This window comes from Rhinolophus sinicus, chromosome 1 (genome assembly GCF_057876585.1).
Source record: "Rhinolophus sinicus isolate RSI-liver-muscle chromosome 1, RSI-T2T, whole genome shotgun sequence".
NCBI classification, from domain to species: Eukaryota; Metazoa; Chordata; class Mammalia; order Chiroptera; family Rhinolophidae; genus Rhinolophus; species Rhinolophus sinicus.
In genome coordinates this window covers 48,444,335-48,467,993 of record NC_142501.1, presented here as the reverse complement: position 1 = coordinate 48,467,993, position 23,659 = coordinate 48,444,335, and the positions used below count along the sequence as shown (strand labels likewise).

The window sequence follows — 23,659 nt, the reverse complement described above, 5'->3', positions numbered from 1 at the left end:
TTGTGTGCTAAGTTGGTTTTCTAGTATATCTTTTTTTTAATGTTTGGATGATTCTGCATAATGCCATACCTGGTAGTAGGTTAGAAATCCGGTTCATCTATTCATTTGTTAATTAACCTATGTAAACCAAAAAGCACTTTAAATAGCTTGACACCTAGGCAAGCATCAATAGAGTGCATAATTTAGATTAGAACTTTCCTACTGCTGCAGCATCTTGAGATTATCATGCCAAGCGAAATAAGTCAGACAGAAAGTTGAGAACCATGATTTCATTCATATGTGGGAAATAAAACTAAAAGCAACAAATGAACAAGACAAAAACAGACAACAGTTTAGTGGTTACCAGAGGGTAAAGGCGGAGAGGGTGGTAGAAGAGGGAAAAGGGGGTCAAATATATGGTGATGGAAGGAGAACTGGCTGGGTGGTGAACACAACGCAATATATAGATGATGTATTATAGAAACGTACACTTGAAACCTACATAATTTTATTAACCAGTGTCATCCCGATTAATAAAAATTGGAAAAAAAAGGTTACAGACCGATGTCAAATGCCTGAGTTAAAATCCCAGCTCTGCAATTAGCTGCACAATCTTGGGAAGTTACTTCAATTTCCTAATATGTAAAATGGGGATAATAATATTACTAAATTCATAGGATTATTATGAGGATTAAATAATAGGGGAAGCATTTTGAACAGTACTCATAGTTAAAAATAGTGCAACATAACAAAAAATTACTAGTTTATAAATTAACATACATAATGTTACTAATTATTGTTGGGATACTAGAGGAACACAGACGAGGCACCTATTTCTACCTGGGGAATCAGAAAAGACTGGAATGGACACTTGCACTGAATGTTAAAAGACTTGATATGAGTTTGCCAGGTGGACAAAGGAGGTAAGAGCATTCCAAGCAGAATAGGATGGATAGCATGCAAATACACAGAGATGTCATTTTCAAGCAATTCCAAGTGCAGTTTGGGAGAAAAGCATATTTCAGTGGCTAAAGATAAAACTAGAAAAATCTAGCGACTTTGCATATGAATGATACTTGAAACTCCATAATTAGACAAGATAGCTATGTCTAGAAAGAAGCAGATCTAGGATGGAATCATCAACAGGGTAGAAGTGGGCAGAAAAGCACTCAAACTGAGGAATAGAGAGGCAGGACAAAAACTAGGAAGCCAAGAAAAAAATTTCCAAGAAAGGGGATTGAATTCTATACAACTTGAAAATGAAATCAAGTGACTTAATACTTTCACTAAGATCAGATCACATAATTCAGATCAAACTTCTGAAGAAAACTAGGGGGGAAATGCTGCTCGAAGGCATCAGAGTGCTATAATAAAGCAGTAAAGACCTATAGGACCAAGATCCGGAGAAGACAGAAATTCAGAGAGAAACCCAACATCTGGTGGCTTCTATTTTCCTGGGGCCATTTGCCAGTTTTGGAAGAAGCTATGAACAGACATGTACATGAGTTTGAGTACCTGTTTTCAATTCTTTTGGATATTCACCCAGGGGTGGAATTGCTGTGTAATATTTTAATTCTATGTTTAATTTTTTGGGGAACTACCAAACTTTGCCATAGTGGCTGCACTACTTCCATTCCCATGAGCAATGTATAAGGGTTCCAATTTCTCCATATCCTCACCGACACCTGTTATTTTCCATTTATTTATTTATTATTATAGCCATCCTAGTCAAAGAAAGAAAGACAACATATGATTTTGCTTAATATGTGTAATCTAAAAAAAAAAAAAAAAAAACCAAACTCAGATACAGAGAACAAACTGATGGTTACCAGATGGTAGGGGAGTGAGAAAGGTAAAGGGATTAAAAAGTACATACACATTGGCAGTTATAAAATAGTCAAGGGGATATAAAGTACAGCATTGGGAATATAGTCAATAATATTGAAATCACTATATGGTGGGTACTAGACTTACTGGGGGAATCACTTCAGAAGTTATATAAATGTCTAACCACTATGCTGTACACTTGAAACAACTATAATATTGTCAATTGTAATTGAAAAAAAAAAATTAACAAAATGAAGAACACAAAAATAAACCGTAAAAACAGACAGAAAACTTGATTCAGCTTACGTTGTTTCTTTTTTAAGTTATAAATGACATTCTAGTCATTCCTGAGACTATAAACTGGTAGCCCTTTTTTTTTCCTTTTTGAGCTTGAGTGTTGTTAAAGCTTCTCAGTCAAGGGAAGCTATCACAATACATAGTTTTCATGTTTCCGTAACACTTGTCACTACCTGATATTGTCTTACTTATTGCATCTCCATCTGCACAGAGACTTTCCCCTGAGAACAATCTCCTTGAGAACAAGGACTTTGGATATATCCATTGCTTTTATAACTGCCTGAACCATAGAAAACAATCAATAAATATTTGTTGAATTAATTTATTAATTATTGTTTTAGGTAAGAGTATTTCATGATTTTTTTTTTCTAATTTCATCAGAGGAAAGAAATATTAGCATTAATTTTGGAGATTAACATGGAGGCTGTTGCCTCTGTATTGATTTTTGAGGCCAGAATTTGAATGATTAAGAAGCCATTCCTATCTGTGTCCATTCCTGCAGTGGAATAGTACAAACTTTGAAGGAGTATGGAAAGAGTTTGGTCAAAGTGTATAAACTTTCAGTCATAAGATGAGTAAGTTCTGGGGATCTAGTGTAGATATAACATGGTGACCATAATTAATAACACTGTATTGAATACTTGAGAGTAGATCTTAAGTGTTCTCACCACACCAAAAAAAAAATTAAGAAAGTATGTGGGCTGATGGAATTGTTAATTATCTTGATTATGGTAATCATTTCATAATGTATACATACGTATATTTAGCTATCATGTTGAACACCTTAAGTATATACAATTTTTATTTGTCAAGTATACCACAGTAAACCTGGAAGAAACAAAACATGCTTATTTTGAAAGTGAGTAAGAGGAGATTTTTATGAATGGCTGATTGTATATGGCCGTTTTATATGGCTACAGAACCAAAAAGTGAACAGAGCAATAAAAGCTTTAGAATATCTTAAATTTTTCTTAACTGTATGTTAGAGAAATAAAGCAAAGCATTGACTAATTGTTCCTGTTACCTGTATGTTCATCATTGAACATACTGAGAGGAATTAAAAAAAAAAAATTTAGTTGGCTAGCTAGCAAACCAATGGGTCAGAAATATGGGAATAAAAACAGTTGTTCTTTTTGGAAATGGGGGAGGCAGGTGGCTCCACCGTGTTGTTACTCAGTGGTTTGCACAACAGCTGTTGGAGGCACCATTAAAAGTACACATCAAAGCTTGCAAAACCTCTGTCAAAAGTTTTTTCAAAAATCTGTTTAATTTTTTCTGTTTCTATAAAAATTAGGGGGAAGCATATTCCAAGTGAAGAAAATGCTTCAACTAGATGTCACCACGCGCTTTTAATTTCTGCCTTGAGAACACAGGTTCAGGGATCCATGATGCATCAGATACTATCAACCTAAGAGATGAAACAGTGTGGCTAACATTTGCTTTGGAATCTTGGATTTACTTACTGTATTATTATTGCCTTCAAGAGAGTTAAGGTACAGTCTTATCCTGAGAGGGAAGCTATGCCTAATTTTAGTAAATCTGATATCAATTCCATTTAATGGAATTAAAACATCTATCAAGCATACTGTGAAATTTTCAAAATCAATTAAATGGTTTACTCATTTTTAAATTTTTAATTAGTTTGGTCACAGTTCGTAATCAGAGCTACATATATGCCATTTAATATATGTTTTTATTTCAAGAAATAGTTCATTATATTTTCAAATATTTTCAGTGTTATAAACCATACTGTGCCTCAAATTAGGTGGGTTCCTGTTGAAATTTGACTAAATCATTTTATTTATTTTCCTTTTTTCTTTTCAACTAGCAAATGTTTCTTTTTGTTTATTTTGTTTATAAAGTTGATTAGAAAGATGTACTATCTTTGTTTCCCAGGAAAGCATTTGGAAGGTCTAAACAATACAAAAAAGAGAACGATCATCTTCTACTATAGCTCACTGTACGTACTTTTCTTCTGAGTGTGTTAATGAAAGAACTAAAGGCATAAAGATTACTGAATGAATGAATCAATGCAGACCCTCAGGATTCCTTCTATACACATTAGTTTTTCTCTCAACCAGTTTTCATGCTTAAGTAAATTATTTCCTTCTGCTCATCCAAAGCTGTAAAATGAATTTTCGAATAGTATAAACCAATCGAGAAAATTTAACCTTAGAAGAAATAGTTAAAAATGATTTTTAAAAAAATCAATCCACCACTACAATCCAGAGGTCTTTCACTCTCTCTAGTAAAACAAACAAACAAACATACAATAAAAGAGTAGGGACTGAGGAAAATTGAGAAATCCAGTGAAAATCACTACAACTTCTTGGTGTACACACTGTATAATTCCCATCAGCCCCTTGAGTGTGAGCAGAGGCTGTAAACATTATGGGATATCACACAGGTGAATCATCACTGGAATGTCTGTATTCATTTGTTATTGCTGCATAATAATTTACCACAAACTTAGAGGCTTATAGCAACTCATTTATTATCTCACAGTTCTGTATGTCAGAAGTCCAGGCACAGCGCAGCTAGGCTTGCGACTGAGGGTCTCACAAGGCCGAAATTTAGGTGTCAGCTGGGGCTGTGGTAGTATTTGAAGTTTGGAGTACTCTTCTAAGCTAATCCAGGTTGTTGGAAGAATTCAGTTTCTTGTGGTTATACATCCAAGGTCCCAATTTTTCTTTCTGGCTGACAGCTGGAAGGTAGCTCTCATCTCTTCGAGGCCACCCTTAGGTCTTAGCCAATGTGGCCTTCTTACAACATGGTGGCTTACTTCTTTAAGCCCCACAGGAGAATCTCTCAGACTTCTTGTAAGAGCCCACCTTATTAAGTCAAGCCCACCCAGCACAGTCTCCTTGTTCATACTCAAAATCAGCTGATTAGGGACTTTGACTACATCTACAAAACTCCTTCAACTTTGCTAGGTAACATAATCTAATAATGGCCATGTCATCATGGGAGTATCATCTGGGTTTGGTTTGTGGTGAATAATTGCATAAAATACCATATGGTGAACATGACCCTATAAGCAAATGACTGTAGCAGGATTTTATAATAATCTATATAAATTTTAAATTTTATGTCACTTTATAAGTTACAAAGTACTTGTAAACATTCTGCATCATTTGATTTTCATGACTATCCATGTTACCGGTGGAAAAAACCAAGGCTCAACATGCTAAGAGATTGCCCAAAGCTTTACAGCAAATTAGTAATAGAGTTGGGCTTCAGGCCAGGGTCTTTTCCTGCTATAGTCTAGTCCTTTTTTGCTAATCCTTTCATTTTCAAACTGTCTCAGGGATTCCTGCAAGAACTGAGGGTGACACTAAGAAGGTAGGGCTAAGCTTCAATATGGCGGCTCTACTTTTGTTTGTTCCATGCATTGGGTTCTACACAAGCATCAATAACCAATGCATTGCACGGTGCCGCCTTGTTAAAGGTAAAAAAGAATGTTTTTTTAAAAAAATGAGTTTGAAAAATGGTTTAGATAGCTGTATATAAAAAGCCAAGAGTCCTTTCTACTATAGTTTCATGAAGCTGTCATTTCTTGCAGCAGCTGTTGGACCTTTCATAAAAAAAGACAGAAAAAAACAGAAGAACCATATTAAATAGTTGGTTTGAAATGTACACTTAGGAAAATAATGACAAACCCCACCTCCTTCACTTTTTAAATAAGCGTAGAAAATTAATACCTTCTTAATGTCTGGTCTCTTATTTTTCTTTTCATGCAGGCATTGACTGGCAACAAAGTACATAGTTTCAATGGAAGCAAAATCAGTGTCATTCATCTTTTTATCAATGTAATCTTCAATTGTCTTTTCTTCATCTTCAATTTCTTCTTTAATATCTAGCTTTGAAATAAATGTTAAAACTTCAAGATATCAGAGCATAAATTTTAATTATTTAATCTACTTTATAATAACATGCACTCTTATTGTATTGCCTACCTTTATAAACTTATTAAGAATTGAAGATATACAGGAGAAACTCCCTATCTGTCTCTCTGTCTGTCCATCCATCCATCCATCCATCCATCCATCCATACCTTCTAGTTACTTCCCGAAATTTACCTTCTAATTTTTGTATTTCTGTTACTCAGCTAATTGCTCTCGTATTCCCTATGCGCAGCCTTTACTAGGCTGCCAGCATAAAGCAGTCTGCTTCTTGATGTGCTCCTGATAACACAATTCCAACTTCTGAACCCAGACTTCCTCTCCCTTCACAGGCAAACTTCTCTATGGATACTCAAATTGTTGAATCAAAGAGAAAAAGGAAACAAGGAAAAGGGGGCAGGGCCGTGATAAAAAAGAAAAGAATAGGGAGAGGTATAGGGCTAGGATGGTATAGTGGGTTGAATGATGGCCCCCAAAAGATATGTCCAAGTTCTAATCCCCAGAACCTGTGAATGTACTTTATTTGGAGAAAAAGATCTTTGCAGATGTAATTAAACTAAGCATTTTGAGATGAGATCATCCTGGATTACCCAGGTGGGCCCTAAATTCAATGACAACGGTCTGTATAAGAGAACAAAACAGACACAGAAGAAAAGACAATGTAACCACAGAGGATGAAAATGAAGTGATACGGCAAGTCAACAGCTACCCTAAGATGGAGGAAGCAAGGAGAGATTCTCCCCTAGAGCCTCCAGAGGGAGTGTGGCCCTGACAAAACGTTGATTTCAGACATCTGGCTTCCAGAACTATGAGAGAATAAATTTCTGTCATTTTAAGTCTCAGTTTGTGGTGATTTTGTTTATGGCAGCCCCAGGGAACTAATACAGATGGAAAAGACTATTTATGTGAAGTCAATTAAAATTCTCCAGAGACTCTTCCAACATGAATTTTGAAAGTATTCGGGTGATGGCAGAATCTGGTGATATAAAGGTACTTTAAAGGATCACTCACTCTCTTTTAGTCATACTTGTATTATAATCTTATTATTTTATATCATACTGCATTCAGACCTTAAGAATAAGTGAAAGAATATAATCTTCCCTGAAGTTTTGATTTTCACTATTATATGATGATGCACAAAACTTGTGACTAAAATGGATTCTATTTCTGTATTTCATCCTTATTCAAACCAAAGTTTTGAGACTTTTATAATATTCTGAAGGAGAAAAAGTCTCAGGTAAAAGGATGGAAAATTCAGGCCTTTAGAAAGGTAGGCCTTGCTTAAAAGGTACAAGTTGCAAAGTAGCAAAATACTGGGTTCCTTCCTTCTTCTCTTCTCTTCTCTTCTCTTCTCTTCTCTTCTCTTCTCTTCTCTTCTCTTCTCTTCTCTTCTCTTCTCTTCTCTTCTTTTTCTCTCTCTTTCTTTCTACTGTCCTCCAGTATTTTAAATCAATCTACACACGTTCTCTGTATAATTCAATCTACACCCAAAGTGTTATCTATGCCTGTGCACTAATGGCTCAAAAACTGTATCTCTAGCACAGGCTTCTTTCCTGACCTCCAACTACCACTGAGACAGAGAATTTCATTTTTTTGCTGAAAACAAAATTTCACTGTGTGCCACTGTAAGAAATTCAATGTTATAAAAATAATTTTTCACAATACTATGTTCTATAAATATACTTTTATGGGAAATATTATCTAGCATGTACTACTGCCGTACTTACATATCCAGGGAACCAAAGGAAGTTTTATAGAGTACAGTTTTATAAGGACATCTGTAGCCATGTTATAATATATAGACATTGTACTCAGGGCTTTTCTTGAGAGTATGGTATCAAGCCCTTGAGCACATACAGTATACATTTAGAGTTCTTCTTTTTTAAAATTTTTATAAGAGTCTATTTGAGCCAAACTTACAACAAATACCAAGGAGCGAGATCTCAAATGCTCCAGAGAATAACAGTTTTGCATCTTCTTTTATGCATTTGAAATTACTGTGAGGAAGATCACACGGAGGTGGGAGAAAACAAGGCAGGGATTGGGTTACAGTATAGTTAAAGAGATTACATGCTCTGTTGAGTGTGGTTATAGTTTATTTCAAAGGTGTGTCAACCTAGAGGCACAGAAACAATGGATGGGGCCAGCTTAAGGCAAAGATAACCTTTTGCTAATGAAGTTATATGCCTGGGGTGTGACTACCGACCATGACCTGCCCAGTGAGGAATTTACGATCAGATCACCTGTGAGATTACTTTCCATAGAACCTCTTGTTTTATCCACAGTTCCCCCTTTTTGTCATAAACCAATGCAAAGGATGGACTGACGACCAATCTATGGTTAAAGAGTGTGGTCTCACAGCACAAGGAAGAGTCATTCCTAGGAAATCTCAGTATGGACGTTGTTATCTTGTTGACCTGTGGGAATTGGGCAATACTGTAACCATGGGATCTGAGTTGAGGCTGAATTTTTCCCAAAAAGGGAAGGGCAATATACCTTTTGACTTTCTAATCCTCATTCTAGGAAAATAATCTGATATAGGTACATATATTGTCTGAATTTGTCACACTGGTTTGTCCCATTAGAACACATAAATTAGAATAAAGTGAGTGTAGTTCTTTAACTAATTTTAAGAAAAACTTATACATGATAGCAGGTATTTCTGTAAATCTTTAATTTTATAAAAAGACCCTCTAAATTCTTAAAATTTACTGTATAGGAAAAAAGGGGCATGGCATAATTTTCCTATAGCTTTAGCATTCAGTTAGTTTATTTATGTAAAGGTCGATGAATGCGGGATATAACACATACCATGTTTCCCCGAAAATAAGACCTAGCCAGACCATCAGCTCTAACACGTCTTTTGGAGCAAAAATTCATATAAGACCCGGTCTTATATTACATTATATTATATTAGATAAGACCGGGTCTTATATTAAAATAAGACTGAGTCTTGTATTAATTTTTGCTCCAAAAGACGCATTAGAGCTGATGGTCCGGCTAGGTCTTATTTTTGGGGAAACACAGTAGGTGATGTTTTCTATGATAACTTTATAAATAAAATACTCCATAATAGAAGTGGATAGAGAATTTTACTGGCAATTCTATTCTGATATATATTTAAATGGAAACCATGTTGTTTTTCCTCTGTGAGTTGAAAAGGCTATTAGTAACCACCTGTAAAGCAACAACAACAACAACAACAACAAAATACTGGATACGACCTCAGAAATCATATAGTTTTATGCTGATTTCACTCCCAAAGAAACTAGAACACAAAATATATAAATGACTTTTCCAAGCTTCACTGGCAGAGTTGAGATTAGAAATACTTGATGCTCTTTCCGTATGCCACTGTGTAATTGCCAATAGAAAATTACATTGCTAGAGGCTAAATTTACACATATAAATTTAGATTATAAATGCAAAGAGAAAAGGACTGGAAAAAAATGAATCTTTCACTTACCAATAACTGAGGTTCACGGTGTTCGTCCACAGCTGGAAGTCCAGTTATTACTTCTAGTAAAACCTATAAAAACAGAAACCAAATCCATTAATGTGACACTTAAGGCAACATACAGAAACCACAAGAAATGTGAATCCTGATTATGAAATATGATTAATCATTTCCACACACTGCCTTATGTCTTTTAGGCATTAAAGCAGAAAGAACGTGAGCTGTCATTTTCACCATCCTTCCTTCATGGATACCTTGGATCCCACCCGTTCCCACAAGCAGTTCTTTCCTATTGGCAACTTACTAAACAATCAGCTCCACTCAACATGTGTTCTGGACGCACCTTTTCCTGTACTTGTAGGCATGTCTTCACAAGAATAATTTTTTTCTGGCTCTTAGGAGAATACTATTTTCTAAACCTTTGGCATATCCCACACCCTGTGCATTGACATCACAGTGCTATGATGTTAACTTTCCATATATAAAACACATAGGAAAAAAATAAGATGAAGAAGCACCCGATTTCTCCAATCACTCCCACTCACTCCTCATTCTATCTTAAAAGTTACCAGGAACAGACTGGTAGATCAGAAAATGCCAAAGCGTTATTCCCTTTAAAAGTATTTCATTTTTAAAATGTGACGCTAAAGTGCATCGTGTGTGACATGGTTTATGTTACAGTTTCATATACCTCATGAGGTTAGTGGGGCAAAAAAATAATTTCTTGCACTAATTTCAGCAATCACTTTAAAAGTTTTATAAATTTGGATAAATTTGTATAACCTTCTCATTTAACTAGAGGTTAAAGTGAACACTTCACATCTTTACATAAGAGAGCTAAGCAGGACAGGTATATTCAAAATGTTCTGCTTGAATTTCCCCACTATTTTCAGAGTGATTATTGAAACTTACCACACCAAAGCTGTAGATGTCAGATTTGGGTGTTATTTCTCCTCGCAAAGCTTCAGGTGCCATGTAAGCTGTTGTTCCTACAATTCTGCTAGTCATAACCGTCTGGGCAAACTTCTCAGAAGCCCGTGCAAGCCCAAAGTCAGATATTTTGGCTGTAAAGTTTTCATCTAGTAAGATATTGGCACTGAAAAAAACGTAAAGTTTGGAGAATATAATAGTTTTCTTTTTAGGCAAGTCATACATCCTTACGTGTATGAATCTATGCACATATATATTTACAGAGCATACCATTTTATATTATACATCGTAAAAGCCTAAAAAAGCCATAAAAGCCTACATACATAAAATGTGTGTAAATCTAGATTTCAGATTAAAGCTCAAGAGAAACAACTGTCTTCCTTTCTGCTCTTGAGGAAAAATTTTAGGAGAATAAAAATCAAATAGTACTGTTTACATTAGTGAGAGATATTTTCATTATTTCACAAATAATTTATTACAGGGTAATTTCCCTTAGTCTCCTAAATAGCCATTCTTAATTCCTTTCCTAGCACTTATAAATTCATTTAAAAACAGATTTCCAACCCAAATAGCTCAGCTATACAGGTCTTTATTCTTTTATTTTTGTACTATCTGAAATCTTTCAAAGAAGAAAGAATATACCTAAAAGATCTTCATTCATTCATTACATGCATTCACTCATATACTCATACTTTCCTTCCACAAAACTTATTGAGGACTCCCTATGTTTCATAGTATTTAAGCTCAGTGCTGGGCATGAGGGGAATCTTCCAATCTTGTCTGTGACAAAGGTACAGAAATAATTTTTAAAAATCCAGTTAAGTCCTCCATAATGGAGATATGAGGTACCAAATGCAGAGAACAAGCACACGACTGGGAGAATGGGAGAAAATTCCAAGCAAAAGTGTGCTGAGTCTTGAAGGATTATTAGAAGTTGATGGTTAAATCAGAGAAAGAAGGGCATTTCAGGCAAATGGAGCAACGTGTAGATAGTGATGAAAACATAAAAACACATGACCAATTTCAAGAAACTGGTATCAATGGAACATGCGAAAAAACTGAACTGTATCTTGTGAACAACAGGATACCAGCTGAAGTGTTCATAGTAGAGAGCTGAGGTTATCAGGCTTGATTTCTGGGACCATAACCTGGCAATGTAGTAGTGAATAGATGGGAACTGGTACAGACTGGTTTGAATTAATGTAAATGTGAGATAGTGAGGATGTAAATAAAGGCAGAGCACTGGGGAGAAAAGGGACATCTATAATCCTGGAGTGCGCTAGGTTAAGATATGCATGTGAAGAGTGAATAGTGACTAGTGAAGAGTAAATTATTCTTTAAAGATGGTTTTCCAAAAGCATTTACCTTTTAATATCTCTATGAATTTGATGGTTTTCATGTAAAAAACTGATGCCATTAGCTGCACCCTGAGCAATCCTGCATCTCGTGTGCCAAGCAAGTGGTGGGGTATCATCCTTATGAAGTAAGAAACAAACCAATTAAAAAAAATAGGAAGATAAAAATGTCTATAGAAATGTATAACAGAAAAATTTTCTAAGCAATTACTGAAAATATTGTATCACTAAGAATTTAGGACTCTAACTTTTTTTTAAAGTTGTTAAAAAGTAATCTCTAACTAAGATCAAATGGGGTTAGCATTTCTCATTTGACAATAATAATATTTAAGAGCATTTTCAAAGTCTAGCCTTGACAGATAATTTTACATTTTAGATCATCACCTAATATGATGGCAATCCCAGTTTTTTTACACATGAACTGTGTATTTCTCATAGAGCAAGTAAAATATTAAGATTAATACAATTTAAATGATCCTGTCACAAAGTGAGTATTAGTATCCAACACGGAAACAGAAAGCCAAAAATCTGAAGAACAAACATCTTACCAAGCAAGACAGTCTGTCTAGCAATGAACCATTAGGCATGAAAACATATACTAAGCAGAGGTCATCTCCATCACTTGAGAAACCAAGGAGTTCTACTAAGTTTTCATGTTGGCACCTGTGACAGATAATTTTCCACTCAAAATTATTATGATACATACATATATTCAGCTATAGGTTGGAAGTCATTCAGTTTAGCACTTTAAGAGAAAAAAGAAGCAAGAGAATAATAATATGCTATATATCATTATAATGTGATATATGCTTACATATGTTCGTTATAACTGTTCGTAATTTTCTGCGGACAGTTCCCCTTTTAGTCAACACCGATCAACATCAGAAGCAAAACCTCTTTCTATTTTAAAGTAAAAGCTCAATAATTCAGACTATTGGAACTTGTCATCGTTTGTTTAAGGACTAGGCTAATGTTTACTATTGTTTAGCATAATTTTCAAACAAGCAAATTTAGCACAAACAAGATTTCAAGAAGTCTGTTGAAACTTGTACGACAACCCTTTCAAAAATTCTCTAACATATCCAAAGCACTGATTTACATACATCTGATTTTTAATCACATCTAATTGACTCATCTCTGATCTTTAACTATATCTGATTATTTATGAGCTTTTTTTATGTACTTGAGAGTAATAAAAGAAAGCTGAAGTATAGCAAAACTGCAGGCATCTGTGATACAGTAGGAAAAAATGTGGACTCAGTTCAAAGTACCAAGTTTAAAGTCCAGCTCTGCCACCTCCTGGATATGTGACCTATAGCAAATTAACTCACTGAGCCTCAGCAACCTTACCTGCTAAGTGGAGATAGTAATACCTATTCTGTAACATGGATGCTGTGAGAATTAAGTGAGTAAATATATATGAGAACCCAGAAATATACTGAGCATAAATATTGCACCCAAGTGCTTACTTATTTTCTTCATTCAAAATGATCTATATTTCTGGCTTTTCATTATTCAAATTGGATTTTGATTTGAAATCAGTCTATCCTCAAAAACATTTTACAGAGTACAAATGTTTCAAAATTATTTTCAATGACATGGGGAAAACGTTACACATACATCATGAAGTAAGTACATCAAATATTAGCAATGGTTATCTCTGAGTGATATATTTAAGAGATTATTTTTATTATTTAAAAAATATTCTCCTCTATTTCCCAGATTATCTACTTTGAACAAATTACTTCTAGGATTAGAGAATGGGGAGAGGGGCAGGGAGAACAAATAGTGAAAGAATTTTGATTTTTTCATCAGCAAGCACTATTTTTACTGTGAATTAATTCCAGTCTATTATTTATTTCTTGAGTTAAGCAAGCAGAATTGGTGATTTATAGCAGTGGGTCTAATAAGTGTAAATTAGTAAATCCCATTAGTATTCAGATGAAAAACTCAAACTGTAGAATCAGACAGATCTGGATTTGAAACTCGCCTTTAATATTTATTGGCTATATGGCCTTGAGCAAGTTATTTAATATTTCTAAACATCAGTGGGGAAAAAAAAGTGTGGGGAGGTTACAACAGATGTGAGGATTAAATGAGACAATGCACCTAAAGTACATTGCACAGGGTCTGGCATATTGTATACACTCAGGTATCAGTCACTATAATATTAGAATAAATTTTCTAATTTGTTTCTCCTACTCTTCTTGATGATGCCCAACAATTTTCAAGCATACTGGGTCAATGCCTTTTAAGCATTCTTGCATATGACACTTCCCTGGTTTATGGGTGTTAACATATCCAAGGGCTGATTAGTCTATACGTTTTTTTCCTGTCAGTGTGCGTGGTGGTATAGTGGTGAGCATAGCTGCCTTCCTGTTGTATCTCTATAATTTATCTCTAATGAATTCCGGGAGCAGAAAATTTAACAATGGAAGACAGTTGAAATTCCATGTAACTTTGCTATGATTTAAAATAATTTAATCAGGGAAGGAATACATAGTCATTGAATTGTAGAATCAAAGTTCTTTCAATTCCTCTCATCTAAGCCCTTTATTTTAATTTTATATACGTGAAAATATCCCTAGCTCATGGCACACTCTAGGGAAGAAACCAGGTCCCCTAGTCCATGTTTCACGCTTTTCCACTATACCCCAACGTCAAATTAACTTACTTTGCCATTACTTTTATTTCTTGATCAAACTGTTGTTTCAGTTCTTCAGTACTAATGTCAACCATCTAAAAAAAAAAAAAAAAAAATGATATGCAGTATAACAATACAATTGTCCCAAAGCTCTGACAGCTAGAAGAGGTCTCAGAAATCAGCAGGCTGAACCTGCTTTCCTTAAAACAGTATGGCATTATTCTCCCCATTTCATAGAATTGAAAACTAGAAACATTAGTGATTTGCTCAAGGTTCCATGGCTGGTTTGTAGAAGGACAAACCCTTATAAACCATGTAACCATACAAACCTCACTGAGTTATTGTGGGAACAAAAAGAAATACTGAGACTTCACTGAAAAAAACATTTTGAAAAAAAATAATTATGTGTTGCGGAAAACATAAGTTAATTTGCAGGCAAAAAGAAAAAAAAAAAAACCCCATAAAAGTATGTGCAGCGTGTATAACAAAATGTCACTATCTTTAGCTTATAAATATGTATTATATTCATATTTGTAGACTATAACAGATTTAGAACGTAACAAATCAATGCGTAATAGGTGAACCCCCCTTAATAGAAATGGGAACAAAGGACATAGACAAGAACATTTTCAATCTTTTTTACTTAATGTATATTTTATAAGCTTTATTTATTTTATTAAGCAGGATGTGGTACCATCTGGTGGTCTGCTATCCCTTTTTATTTTTTTAGATTATTTTTTATTTTTTTTTCAGTTACAGTTGACATTCAACAAGCTTTATTTTTAAATGAGAAAAGTAATATAAGAAAGTTATTTTACAAAATTTTCTTAGTATCTTACTATTTTAATCTTGATTATTCATGAAGCACTGTGTAAAGCAGGGCTTCTCAATTTTATTTTGTGAATCTTCCACAATTATATGTGTAATTGTATGTATGTGTGCAGAACTACATTGTTGTAGGGGTTGAGCCCACAGCTTTCCATGGATTTTTAAATGTTAACACTACCAGCTTAAAATGATGGTTATTTAAAGAAAATGTGCACTGAAATAATATAGTTCCTAAAGATTAATTTAAACCTGATTATACAGCAACTCTTCCTTTAAATCTTTTTATTCCTGAAACTATAACTTACTGCTGCCAGCTTCTTCACTGCCACAGTTCTGTTGTTCACACAGCCTTTATATACAACTCCAAATCCGCCCTCTCCCATTTTGTTACCACCGACAGAAATGGGTCGTTCATCAAAGTTATTTGTGACACTCTTCAATTCATAAAATGAAAAACTGTGGAAACCTATAATGTCAATAAAGTAAGGAAAAAAGTGCTTCAATAAAAAAGAAATTGGTTTTAATAATATTACTGTTTTCTCTTTAAATATTTACTACTTAGATTAGGCACAATGGGAGAGAGCAAAATTATTTTTTTTAAATAAAAATTTTATCTTTATCTTGAGAATTCTGTTTGGTGATCCTCCACCCAAAACTTTAGTCACTTTATTTTCTTTATAAAATAATCCTTTCACGTTATATAAATATTTATTTATTGCCTCCATTCACTGAGAACACACTGACTTATACAATGAAAATGGTGCTTTAGTAAATCAGGAGGAAAAAAAAATCCACAACAGAACTATTGCCAGTACGCACAAACAAAAGGAGAAACTTGTTTAAAGCAGTGATAGTCTTAATGGAATGCACTGCAAATGTTACTTACGTGTGTCATTGACTTCTAAACTTTCTGGAGTTGAGGAGTCAGGCGGCATATAGTTTTGTTCAGGACTCCGTACAGGTATCACAGATGTCCTGTCTTTGCCATAGAGAGGCATTTCTTTTTGTTGAACTGTTACAGCTTCTTTAGAAGGCAGTGTATTAACAGTTTTGGGAACAGCATCTGCCAAATGAAGTAAGATACAAGTTGCCCTTCCATAAGAAAAAAAGTGTTTGTGAAAAATGTAACATCATTCCAGTCCCATATCCTCACAGCACACCCAAGAAGCTACCTAGTAAGAATTTTGTTTTGATAAAAGATGGGTAGAGTGGGTAAAGAAGTATTTTCAAAAAGTGGTCCATGAGCCACCTGTGTCAGAAGCCCTGAAATATTTGTTTAAAACATAGACCTTGAATCCAATTCCAGAATTCTGATAATGAGATCTGTAATAGAGCCCAGGAAACTACCTGTTTAACAAGAACCCCAGGTGATTCTTATGCACACTGAAGGGTGAGAACCACTGGTGTAAATGGCACTAAAGGGAAAAAGTAAGGTTATGGGAAAGGCAACTAGACACTAACCCATCAGAATACAGTATAAGGAAATCATGATCACAGAGTCCCATTGGGCTAGAAATTGAAGGTGAAAACAAGACAAGAGTTCATAAAAAAACACCAAAATCAAAAACCAAAACTAAAACCCAAAACTAATTTCCATTCTTCTAAACTTCCTACTGACACAAAACTACCTTACTTTAACGTAGGGTCAGACTCAATCACAAAACCTCTGTCTCCTTAACAGCAAGTCTGCATACAGTGCCCTATGTCCTGGGTGCTTGTTAAAGACTTGGGGACAAAGTTAAAAGAATGAAAAGTAGTCTCAAATGTCAGGTGCATCTACTATGAGAAAAAAGGAAGAGTAAGAAGAAACGTTTCTATTTCTGCCACTTGTCTTTCCACCTAATTGTTGATGCCCTAGTCACACTCAGTTTACCTGGTAGCAAAAGACTCGCTGGGGCAAAAAACTCAGTTTGGAGCAAAATATCCACGAGATCACCAACTGTGCAATTTGTGGTGCCCCAGTCGAACAGTAACTCACAAGTGGGACTTTTTCCAGTTTGAAGTAATGCTTCAAATCTCCTTAAAAGCAAGTAACAGAGAAAGAAAATTAGTATATAAATCGAGTTAACATGAAAATAGTAAATCATATCCCCTGCCCCTATCTCACCCACAGCACCTCCTGTAATATTAAAGGAAAAGGCCAGAAAGAAAGCCCCAAGAATTACAGAGAACAGGAAAGATAGGTAGAAGGAAAAAAGATGCTGAAGGTAATGATAACAATAGTTAACACACACTGAATACTTAGTATTTGCTCAGTGGGCTACAGGATGCATATACATGAACCACTGAATTCTCAAAGATACTGTGAGTATCATGCTAATTTCTAATGAGAAAGTCAGGCGTGGACAGGTAAAGTAGCCAGCCCACAGATATGGCCAATAAGCTGTATCGAAACTGAGATACAAATTCAGATTTTACTTGACATAAGGGTGTGCTCTCAACCTAGTAAGCTGAATTACTTCCCCACCTGATGTATTAACTCTATTAGCTATATTATTTTTGACAAACCAACCTGCTTAAAGAAATAGAATATACATAAACTTGGAGAAGTATTCCTTTGATCTTAACTATATTTTAATTAAATTAAAAGAAAAACACAGATCAGCTTTTATTCCTATTTCTTTAAAAATAAATTTTGAAAAATAACATTTAAAAACTTAAGCAATACAGTTTTTTTATGTTTTTCCTCTAAATTTTATTTTGAAAACTTTCAAACCTACAGAAAAGCTGAACAAATAATACTATGAACAACCATTTACTCTTCATGTAGATTTACCAATTGACCAATTGCTAACCTTTTGTCCTGTTTGTGCTCTCGCCCTCTATCTCTGTGTTCTGTGCTTTCGAGTGCAGACCAGATGCCTTATAGAATGTCTCACAGTCTAGACTTCTCTACTTTCTCATGATTAAATTCTGGTTAAAAAATTTCTGTAAGAACACTAAAGAGGTGACAACGTGTCCTTCCCACTATATCATATCTAGAGGCACATAATGGCAATTGGTGACGCAAAGTTTGATTACTTGGTAAAGGTGTACTTCAGATCTTTTCTCTCTTTTTATAGAGAAATGTTTCTATTTCCCCTTCATAATTCATAAGTAACCTTTGGATAGTATGTTCAAATCTTGTGCATATCTTGTTCATCAATAATCTTTCACTTTGCAGTTTTAGCACTTACTGATAAGCCTTGCGTGAATCAATTACTCATCGGTACTTGTAAATTGGTAACTTTCTAATTTTATCATTCTTTCAATAATTATTTGCTGCCATTATTCTGCAAAAAAGAGCTTTTCCTCCCCACCACCACTGCCTCAATTAACCTCTAAAAGTTTATAATAGTAATATCAATAAACTATCGTTAAAAATAGGCTTTCAAACTTTAAACTTAAGCTTCTTCTCAGTGATCTAAGATGTTCATCCTTCATATGAGGAAGTATTTCTTGGAAGGAGGCTACAATTTTAGGTTCTTTATTAGGTTAACACTGACAACCACAAACAAATTTTTCCTCTTGGTTCTAAAGGTAGATATTGACATAGGTTTGAGCTGAAATAACAGACAAAAATCTGTACTTATATCTGTACTAAATAAAGCAGAGATGAATAGAGATAAAAAATAGAAACTATTGGAAGTAAGTGTTGAAAAGTTCTGGCGAAGAACTAAGAATTCTGTCACAGATGTATACATTTACAAGCAACTATAAAATGTCGATTTGAATTCCCAATATACACTGTTAAAGTGAATTAGAGATTCACACACTTAGAAGTTTAGGCTTCAAAATTTTACTAGTGATTCCCATGATATTCTTATGTTACTTCCGTCTGGAACTGACAAGTGTAGGGCAGAGTGAACCGTACTTGGCTTGCCAAACAGAGAACTAGAGTAAAAGTGGGAATCTTGATTCTAACCCAAAAACTTATTTGCAAGTTCACAATCTTAGCCTAGCTGAATAAAGCAAAAATTGCAATTAAAAAAAAAAAAAAAAGGCAGGGTGGGGGCTGTTATTTATTACCATTATCTCCCATAGAGAGAGGTTTATTTTCTGAACAGCAATACTAGACAATATTTATATATACTAATCATTCTAGATTGTATGTAAGAATTTAAAAAGAAAAAGAATTTTATATTTTACCTTATGTGAAACTGATTGTATCTATCATCACCAGATGGTTTTTTAATAGCTACTGCTAGCTTCTTCCATCCTTCTTGAGGGTCAATAAAATCTGACAGCTTCCTAATTAGTCCAACATTGAGGCAGCGAACATATGTCGATGGTGTTACGGGTCTGTTCATCTTCTAGTCCTATAATATGAAAAGTTCTCATTAAAATTTTACAGTAGTTTTAGCAATGACATTTGTAAGCTTATATATCACTCTTTGTTATAACATATGAAATGTTGGCAACTGATTACACCATAATTAAGGAATACTCCACAGTCAATTACCATTGACCTTAACAACATGAGTTTGAACTGCACAGGTCCACTTATATGCAGATATTTTTTCTATAAATACTAGAAATGCATTTTCTCTTTCTTATGATTGTCTTAATATTTTCTTTTCTCTAGCTTACTTTATTGTATGAGTAAAGTATATAATACATATAATACAAAATATGTGTTAATCAACTGTTTATGTTATTGGTAAAGCTTCTGGTCAACAATAGGTTAGTAGTTAAGTTTTGGGGGAGTCAAAAATTATACTTGGATTTTCGACTGTATGGGGGATGGGGACCCATAACCCCTGCGCTTTTCAAGGATCAGCTGTAGTTGATATCACAAGAAGAAATTACAATTGTGGTTTATTTGTCTATCCTCTGGGCTTCCTTTCTTTCACCACCTATAACATCAATAAAAAAATTAAAGGATTTTTTTTTTCTGACACTGACATTTTCTGAGTGAAATTTACCAAAGGAGCAAAAAGCTTACTTTTTCAGAAAAATTCCTGTGAACGTATTCAAGAATCAAATCTATTAATGAAAAAGATTTATTTTTCAATTTAAAATATTTTCTCAATCGGTAGTTATTTACTATTAAACATTTATGCAACACTTTTTGGTGGAAGTGAAAAAAATATATATATCCTGAAATAATTGATGTAGCATGAAAAGACACCCACCAACTGTTCACATAACATGTTCTTCCTTGACTCCTTCATATTTATTGAGTCTATCACCTGTCTGATCACAATACAGTTCCTACTAAGCCAAACCCTGTGGTTTACCACTTTAACTACTTACTCTCTAGACAGAACTTTATTCCCCTTTTTCTTCTGATACTCCACCCTGGAGAGCTGCACCTGGGGACAATCTCACAATTTTACTTGTACACCAGCACTGCTTAATACAGCTGTAGAGAACTAGGTAACTGAGAATGGGGTGAATACAAATTTATGGCAACCCCCTTTCCACTGGGCCTTCAACACTGCTGTGAATCCTTGTCTTTACCCATTGTCCTCAGCGACTATGTCACACCTTTACCTCTCTCCATGTGGTTTTATTTGATCTCCATGGTCCCATATCTTTCTCAGCAGGCGGTCACCTTTCCTTCTAATTAATCAAGACAAATAGATTCAGATATTCTCCTGCCAATTATTCTCCTTTTCCCCTATATATTTTTATTTTTAAGATGCAATATAACTAATTTTTGGAGTATAGAATATATTTATGTGGTACAAAATTCAGAAGCTATAAAAGAGTAAGAAGCAAAAAGTCTCTCTGTATCCTCTGTATTAGCATTTTCTTCTCTTTGGCCTTCTTTGACCATTACATCTACGTAGGTCTATCTGCCCTCAACCTAAATATCTTTCATTACTGCACAATTTATTTGTAACCATATATTTATTTGTTCAGTTGTTTACTGTCACCCCCATTAGACTATGAGTTCCACGAGTTCAGGGACTATGATCATTTTATTTACTAATATATAACTAGTGACTAGCACATTGTAGATAATGGTGTTGTTACATGTTCCTGCCCAGTACCATGCGAGGTGATTTATGTATTTCACTTAATCCTCAAGGTGACTAAGCAGTTTTATCATCTCTATTTCACAAAGGTAGTAAGTAAAAGAGCTAGGACTTGAACCCATCCATATCTGACTTCAAAATTCATGCCTTATGTCCCTGCTTCTATAACGCAATGCATTGTTCATTTCACTCTCTTTTCTAGACAGACCAGTCATTTCCTCTATCCATTCATACATTCAAAAAAACATACATGTCAGGCTTTGCACTAAGTAATAGGAGCTACAGAGAAGAGAAAAATCTTTGTTTTCAAGCTGTTCAGTCTAGCAGGGGATAAAACAATTACAGTGAAATGTTGCAAGAGGTATGTTTTGGGGCCCAGAGAAGCGACATCAAGCCAAGCCAGTCCGAAGGAGGAATATCAAGACAGATTTGGGTGGGTTGGGAGGTTGGAAGGATGAATGAAAAGGAATGAGGATAAACTCAAGGAAACTCCAGGCAGCAGGGACAGCACAGGGGAGCATGGGTTAGGCTCAGGCCAAGGGTTTGCTATGGCTGGACCCCAGGATGCATGTCATTAAGTAGTAAGAGGTGACGCTGGAGAAGTGGACAGGGCCAAATCATCATGTACCTCATATGCTATGACAAGGAGTATAAACTTTATACTAAAAGTTATAGGACTTTAAGGAAAGGTGTTATTTGGCTAAGTGGATTCCTCTGGATAAAAAATTGAAGGGATGTATATTTACGCAGGGAGACCAGGTTGAAAACTTTGCAATAATCTAGCAGAAATGTAAACCTGAAAAAAGTATATGGTCAGGGAATGCAGAAGAAAACATTCAAACATTGAGGAGACTGCATCTGATCTTAACTTCATGAAAGATCAGACACTACAGAGAAAGAAGAGTGAGGGAAACAAAGAAGGTGATTAAAGGTCTGAATCAATGAGAAAGTCAGCCACTGGTATATCTGTAGGAAAACATTCCAAGGGCCTGAAATGGGTCATTGAGAAAAAGCCAGGAGATAGTGAGACTGGAGAGGGAGTAGGAAAGTAGCAGATTAGATGAGAGAGGTAACAGAGCTAGGTCTCCTAGAGCTGTATACTTTGTATTGACTTTGTTGATCCTTGAGCAAGATAAGAAGACAGTGGAGGCTTTAAGAAAAGGAGAGTCTGGCTCTAAACTGAGGTCTTAAAAGGACACTGGGGCTGCTGCTGAGAATAAAGCCTCCTGGAATAAGGGCAGAGAAGAAGGAAGAAATCAGTTTAGTAGAGTAATCCAGTAGTCCAGGTGGGAGGTACTGGCAGCTTGGACCACAGAGGTAGCAGAGAAGGTAGGAAGCCCTGGGATGCTCAATATTTTCCGAGGTAGAGCAATGAGAATCCTATTTGCTGATATGAAAGGTGAGAAGATGGCATCAAGGTTTTTGGCCAAAACAAGTTTCCTGACATTTACTGAGATAGAGAAGAGTGTGGAAGGCACACGTTTGGTCTGGAAGATCATGAGCTCAGTTTGGACAAGTAGAAAGAACACTTCAAACGAATGTTTAGCTTGCAAACAGGAGAATAAAACAACTCTGAACTTTCTGACAGATCTCTTCCAGGCCTACTCCAGAAAGAAAGGGCAAGGCAGATTTAAATGTTCTCTGTTCTTAGGGTTCCCTGGGGGCAGATGCGTTTTTGAGGCACTAATAAGAGCTATTTGTTCCCATTCTAAATGGCTACAACGCTTCCTCAATTTCTCAAGGTCTGCTTTTCATTTCTGTTTTCTCTCTTGCTTCTAGGCTGTCAAGTACACTTTCCCCATCTGATAATGCACTTATCCGAACCTTACAACTCCTCTCCACTTTCTAAGTTCCTGGAAGCTGGGAAGCCAGAGAAACAAACTAATTAGAATCTTGTGCAGGCTCAGAATGCCTCCCAAGCAACAAGCATCTCTGCTGGGTGCGGGACTTACTTCCTGGTTCTCAGGAAAAAAGATTTCATTTTGTAAACCGGCACTCAGATGGAACACAACTCATAGGAGTTGAGACTCGGGGCGAGGAACGACTGAGCCACAGAATGCTGGGGGACGCTTCTCCACGCCCCAGATTCCTCTTCGGGTCCGACTAACTTTTTGATCCCCAGGGACCCAACCAAGTCTTTACCCAGGACCAAGCTCGGTCCACGCAACCTAGTTCCTCCCGAACTTTTCTCACTTGGACGATAAGAGGCGAACTTCCTTCCGAAACGGTCCCTTAACAACCCTGGGGCTGGGAGACTGAGGCCGGGGCGCGGACTTCGGACAACCTGCGGTGAAAGATGCGCGCACAGTCGGAAATCCTTACCTGCCCAGACGCGGGGCACAGGAGGCGGACTGGACCCCGCCCGGTAGTGCCAGCCGGCGAGGAACCAGGGCGCGGGGCGGGGCGCGGTGGGGCGGGGCGTGGCGTGACGGGAAGGGCTCCCCACGCCAGGCCCCGCCCCTCCCTTCCTCCTGGCC

General features: G+C 35.7%; 1 protein-coding gene across 2 annotated transcripts; it reads right to left on the bottom strand.

Annotated features, from left to right (window-relative positions):
- Nucleotides 1-4,572: 4,572 nt before the first annotated feature.
- On the bottom strand, nt 4,573-23,653 carry IRAK4 (interleukin 1 receptor associated kinase 4). Of its 2 annotated transcripts, none has more exons than XR_012494007.2 (12): nt 23,505-23,653; nt 19,348-19,517; nt 17,093-17,238; nt 16,106-16,282; nt 15,525-15,685; nt 14,422-14,486; nt 12,296-12,410; nt 11,758-11,867; nt 10,375-10,558; nt 9,472-9,534; nt 5,805-5,959; nt 4,573-5,677 (listed from the first exon to the last, which is right to left on the bottom strand). XR_012494007.2 is itself a non-coding variant. In XM_019748454.3 (12 exons), the coding sequence occupies exons 2-12, from the start codon at nt 19,506-19,508 to the stop codon at nt 5,642-5,644; spliced, it is 1,377 nt and encodes a 458-aa protein (XP_019604013.3). In that variant the 5' UTR covers nt 19,509-19,517; nt 23,505-23,653; the 3' UTR covers nt 4,573-5,641. The 2 variants fall into 2 exon arrangements, 1 of the variants encoding a protein (XP_019604013.3); XM_019748454.3 differs by having other exon boundaries at nt 5,805-5,963.
- Nucleotides 23,654-23,659: the final 6 nt, after the last annotated feature.